General features: G+C 45.3%; 1 protein-coding gene across 1 annotated transcript; it reads left to right on the plus strand.

Moving 5' to 3' along the window:
* The first annotated feature begins 2701 nt into the window (after positions 1-2701).
* On the plus strand, positions 2702-5519 carry foxj1b (forkhead box J1b). The gene is made up of 3 exons (XM_020642582.3): positions 2702-3017; positions 3149-3776; positions 4530-5519. The coding sequence occupies exons 2-3, from the start codon at positions 3198-3200 to the stop codon at positions 5421-5423; spliced, it is 1473 nt and encodes a 490-aa protein (XP_020498238.1). The 5' UTR covers positions 2702-3017; positions 3149-3197; the 3' UTR covers positions 5424-5519.
* Positions 5520-5899: the final 380 nt, after the last annotated feature.

Below are 5899 nucleotides of genomic sequence, written 5' to 3' on the forward strand. Positions count from 1 at the left end.
TGCCTGGTGCAGTGTTGGCATCTCAAGTGCAATGATGTCACAAATAGCACAGGGTTGTAACAAGTGACTTCTATTTGTCTGAAATGGTTTATAGCATCCCAGCCTTAGCCAGAAAATGGAGCAAACACACAAGAAATACACTTAACCCTAGAACACTAACAGTTTTGTAACACCATCACTAACGTTGGGTATATTTTACCCGATATAATATACCTGATAAAAATACTTCACATCAAAATATATTAAAGTACAACAATACATGGCAAATTGAAGTACTCTTTTTTTTATTTCCCCGTATACAAAGTCTCATAAAACGATGGGGGGACCCTATAAAATAAGTGAAAAATTAGGGAATCCTTGATGGAAAAATTCCTTAAAAAATAATAATAATTGAGCTGTGAACTTGTTTTTCAGTCCACTTGTTCCTGGGACATGTGAGCCTTGTCTGGTAAAGGTTAAGTCTCTGACTGCATTACTGACAAGTGTGGGAAATATTTTACTCACTATCATTAACAGGTGCCTGTTGAAAAAAAAAAACAGCAGGGAAACACGCCTATACCTTCAATGACGTCAACGGGCAGCCTGAAGCTACCCAAGGACCAACGCAACTCAGACAGCAGAAACACAATGGCATTCAACTGACTGCAATCACTCCAGTGAAAATCACCCAACGTTAGTGTTCCAGGGTTTTAAAGGCCTGATATTTACATTTGCAGAAAGAAACATTGCTGTCTTGAATGGAGAGTCTATTCTTGCTGCCTAAATAGATAAGCCAAAGTTAGGAAATATTTTAGCATTCAACAAGACTTTTTACACTTTGTAGGCCAATGTTCTCTTAGGCATATTCCATAACCATATGTATCATATACTAGCATTATGGTTTGAAAACAAAAAGTGTAAAGGTCATGCACATTACATCCCTTACACAAAAGAGTACATGTAAAAAGAGTACAAAGAACAGACTTACCGCCTTTACCAGCTTGACTTACAGACTGATTTGTTGAACTGCACCCCTACATACAGCATATCATTCAGTTATTTCTCACTGTAGCAGCCCTCATGCTGCATATTATCCCAACTGAGCAGAGCAACTGAGCATATTCTTTATATTATCTGTAAACTAGTATAGCATGCTCACTGCATCTTAATCTGTATATTATTAGTATAGCATGCTCACTGCACCTTAATCTGTATATTATAATCCTAAAAATACACTTATTTTGTAGCATTACTTATTTATAGCATTTATTTATATTTATAGCATCCCATTAATCCAGCCATCCAGATATACCTAATAATTCACTTTTTTTGTCTACATCTGTAAATTTTGTAATTACTGTACATAGCACAGAATTACTGTACATAGCACAGACTCTTGCACTCAATTACTGTACATAGCACAGACTCTTGCACTCAATTACTGTACATAGCACAGACTCTTGCACTTTCTGCTTATTTGCACTTCTGGTGAGATGCCAAACCTCATTTCGTTACTCTATACTTGTATATGTGTAATGACAATAAAGTTGAATCTCATCTCATCTCAGCATTACTATGCGGATTTGCAATCAGGTGTAGCTGCAATACCGTATTTATCCACAGAGTGGCAGTGTTTCCTAAAGATTGAACAGTGCTGATGTTGGCCTTTGTGCTGTAGGTGCACCTGCATGAGAACATACTGACACAAACAATGACTGGTTTTGATCTCTCTATACAACAAACATGCATTGTATTTTGTCGTGCATGACAACATGTTTTATTCTCAGGGTTGATTAACAAATCTTTTAATTTCGTTTTAACGTTTCCATTTTACAATGTTACTTTTGCTCTAAAGTCGTAAATTCACATGTTTAATAAAATGAATACAAATACATGCATAGCTTGGTTGCTGTAAGGTGGTCTAACGTAATTGGAACTTGCAAAACCCTCATTAGAAGAGTTTTCTAACACCGCAATTCGATCATAAATGGCCAAAATGTTCCACTAAGGCATCCTCTGTGCCTGGGCTGAAACGTGTTCCATTTCCTTCAATATACAACAAATGATTGTGCTTGTGCATTAACGGGAGTTTGTTATTGTTTTTTCAAGTGTACCTTTAACAAAGGTATGGCACTGGTAGAATTCGATTAATCGTTAATCGAGTTGATCACTTAACTAACCGATTATTCAAAAAGCAGGAACTTAATCAACACGTGCCTTCTCGGGCTTAAAGGGTTACACTATCTTCCACAATAGAGCAAGGTAAACACAGGATTATCAGTTCAAACGGGTTCTTTCTTTTGTGCGCTACGAGCGGGACCTGTGGCGCGTCCAGCACCGGAGAGGAGAGGAGGGAGGGGGGGGGGGGCGCGCGCCGCAGAGGTCACATTTCAGTGTGTTCGGGATGCAAGACAAAGATTAAAGGCAGAGCATCGAGAAACGGACTTCTCTGAAAACAACAGTGAGCACTTGTTCGGCTGGAAGCTCCTACTTATTGTGTGTTAGTTTGTGACTGACGGAGACAGTGTGTGTGTGTGTGTGTGTGTGTGTGTGTGTGTGTGTGTGTGGTGCGTGTGTGTGTGTGTGTGTGCATGTGCGTATACGTGTGTGTTAAAATGAAACCTGGAGAAGCAAGGACAGCCAGCCAATCAGAAACCCCCTCAGGCGTTTAAAGGGATGGTGGGCAGTCTCTCGGGCTTCATGAGCTCCTTATTTTCCATCCTCCACACATTCTGACGTCTTGACCTTCCACAGACACACACACGCACAGCCGAGCGTTTGGATGAGTAACATCCTCATTCTGCCCATTCTTCGGCATGGATCTGTCCTAAGTGGCGTTTATTTTTTATTTTTTACCCTCTACTTTTTCTCCTCACAAATGAGCTGCTACTGGATGCGACTTGCCCTCCCCCCGCTGCACTTGTTGCGCAGAGACTAGATGCGCCGCTGAGACCTTGGAGAGGAGAGGAGAGGAGAGGCAGGGACGGACTGCAACAGGTGCACACTGAGAATCTCCTCCGAAAAAGGCTGCACCGGAGGTAGGAGCATTACGCAGCTATTTTTGCGGATTCATTTATTACGCTTTTGGATCTGACAGCTCAAATCCATGGTTATTTATTTTCCACTTAAGTGACATTTTCGTTTTTTCTTTTTTTTCCACAAACTTTAGATGCCAATCTGAAGTCTTCTTTAGCCATCACCGCGTGCAAAAACCCAGGATGCCGGTTCTCACGAGCCCCGACATCGCCAACAAGTTCAAGGAGAAATGGTTGGCGGTTTACCCAGAGGACCAGGTCAACGGGTCCGACTCGCCCCCCCTGGACGACAGCCTCACCAGCCTCCACTGGCTCCAGAATTTCTCCATCCTCAATGCCGACCCGGAGCGACCAAGCGGCGCCGGTCCGGGCTGCCCGTCCACGCAACAGCACCTCTACCTGAAGCGCCTCGGCTTCCCCAGAGTTGGCACCGACTCTCCGTCGAGCCCCCCAGCCGGAGACACGGCTTCAACCGGGATGCCCGTCTACCTGGGGAGCCCCGTTACCTCCGGCAGTGACTCTACGCGGTTCACAAATTACGCACATCCGGGTCCCAGCTACCCACAGATCCCTATCCAGGCGAGTCCACCCGTAGAGATAGACTACAAAACCAACCCCAAAGTCAAACCGCCTTACTCCTACGCGTCTCTCATCTGCATGGCCATGCAGGCCAGCAAGCAGCCCAAAGTGACTCTGTCCACCATCTACAACTGGATCACGGAGAATTTCTGCTACTACAGACACGCGGAGCCCAGCTGGCAGGTAACCGAGACTCCAACTCTTCTTCTATTATTGATGAGTCAGATAAATGGTGAGGTGAGGGAGGGGAAGGGTTGAGCAATTGATCTCAGTGTCACCGTCAGAAACAAAAACAAAATGTGTCTTAAAGTCTTTTCTATTCTGGTCTGTTTTTTTTTGCTTTTCTTTCCAGTCTGGTTATATTTGAAACATTTTGGGCTACATGCTTGTATGTAATGTGCAACATCAGTTGATCATATGTTTAGTTGTTATCAGAGCTGGGAAATAAATCATAAAACATACTGAAAGTCTTTAACCTCCAATCAGATATGACGCTTTCATGTTTGTTCATGAAATGGGCTCAGAAAATGTCCATCTCACAACAGAGTGTTCATGTTTTGTCTGAGAGGAATAGTGATGGGGTGAAGAAAGATCTCAAGTGTGTGTGTGTGTGTGTGTGTGTGTGTGTGTGTGTGTGTGTGTGCGCGTGTGTGTGTTTATGTGTGTGTGTTAATGAGGGCTCCTGAGAGAGATGGCAGCTAAGCACAGCTGATCATGTTTGAAATGCTCTGAGCTGCCTGTTTCTAGAAAGCCTCATTAGGTTCATTTGCTTTCCTATACAAACAACAACAATACAACCTCCCTCCTCCCCCTCCTCCTCCCGCTCTCTTCTTGTCTCCCTTACACGTTCACTTTTTTGCATGACTAACTCAAATTCACTCAAAGCCAATGGGGACCGTGCTAATTATCCCTGTTCTACGTGTGTCTTTGTTGCAGAATTCAATTCGTCACAACCTGTCCCTCAACAAGTGTTTCAAGAAGGTCCCCCGGCAGAAAGACGAGCCGGGGAAGGGGGGCTTCTGGCAGATTGATCCGCAGTACGCTGACATGTTTGTCAACGGGATCTTCAAACGCAGGAGGATGTCGGCCAATCACTACAACAGCAGCAGCAGCGGCGGCGGCCCCCACAGACAGGGCAAACTGCTCCAGGGTTATCACAGCGTCCAAAATGGCTGCCCTTACCAAGCGGTGGGCGGGAAACAGAAGAGCCTCTATTCTAAAAGCTGCGGCAACAAGACGACGAGGGGGGCGGAGTCTCCTCTGTTGGGGACGGACGCCCACAAAGCGGACATCCTGAGAGGGGACTTTGACCTGGCGTCCGTTTTTGACGACGTCCTCAGTGGGAACTGTAGCACCTTCGAGGATTTGGACATCAACACAGCGTTGAGCTCCCTCGGGTGCAACATGGAGGTGTCCCTGCAGGGCAGGCAGCAGCACCCGGCGGGGCTGGGGAGGTGGTGCGGAGGCGTTGGCGGGGACATCGTGAGTCAAAGCCAACAACTGAACCACCACCAGTCCTACGCTTACATGGACATAAACGCAATTTCCATGGATTGCACTGCAAGCATGGGGCAGGTCCAGCTCACGCCCCAGCAGCAGCTGGACCAGGACCAGCTGCTCCAGAGCCAGCACCACCTGCAGCAGCAGCAGCAGTTCGACGAGCCCGCCGTACTGTTCCCGGAGCAGCCGGAGGATGCGGTGCTGCAGCCCTGGGAGGAGATCAAAGTGGAGGCGCAGGCGGTTCCTCTGACTCTGGATCAGGGCTTCAGCCTGTGCGAGGGCTTCTTCTCAGAGATGCAGCCATGGGAACGAGTGGAGGCCTATCTGTGATATTTACCCCCGAATTGACTTCTAATAATTTACCCAACCACTTGAACATCCATGATTACAGGCCCAAACTCCAATCACTCTGAAACGGATATATAACGAAGTATAACCCTTGTGACGGTTACAGCTACACCCAAGTTACATCTATATTCCCTCCAGTCACTCTGCAATACACTGTATTTTATAATTGTTATTCTGCAACAATGACTTGCTTTTTTGTTAAATACAACATAAAATCATCCTGAAGTGGGACTGTGAAGTGAACCCAGCTAAACAACCATTCCCTAAAAGACAGCATTGATCAGACAACATGATGAGGGATTCTTTTCTGACATAGACTCCCCTTTTCTTCCTGAGGATGACAAGTGATTGGCATTAAAAGACACAACACTGATACATATGACACGATGATATCACTTTTCAGCAGCTTTTATGAACCAAATTAAAGTTACATGGTGAACGACAAGGACTTATCACAC

This window comes from Labrus bergylta, chromosome 21 (assembly GCF_963930695.1).
Source record: "Labrus bergylta chromosome 21, fLabBer1.1, whole genome shotgun sequence".
NCBI classification, from domain to species: domain Eukaryota; kingdom Metazoa; phylum Chordata; class Actinopteri; order Labriformes; family Labridae; genus Labrus; species Labrus bergylta.

Bases quoted from the DNA above. Each gene is read 5' to 3' on its own strand.
- foxj1b (XM_020642582.3), top strand. From the start codon at position 3,198: ATGCCGGTTCTCACGAGCCCCGACATCGCCAACAAGTTCAAGGAGAAA. The intron at 3,777-4,529 runs GTAACCGAGACT...TCTTTGTTGCAG, and splicing joins ACGCGGAGCCCAGCTGGCAG to AATTCAATTCGTCACAACCT.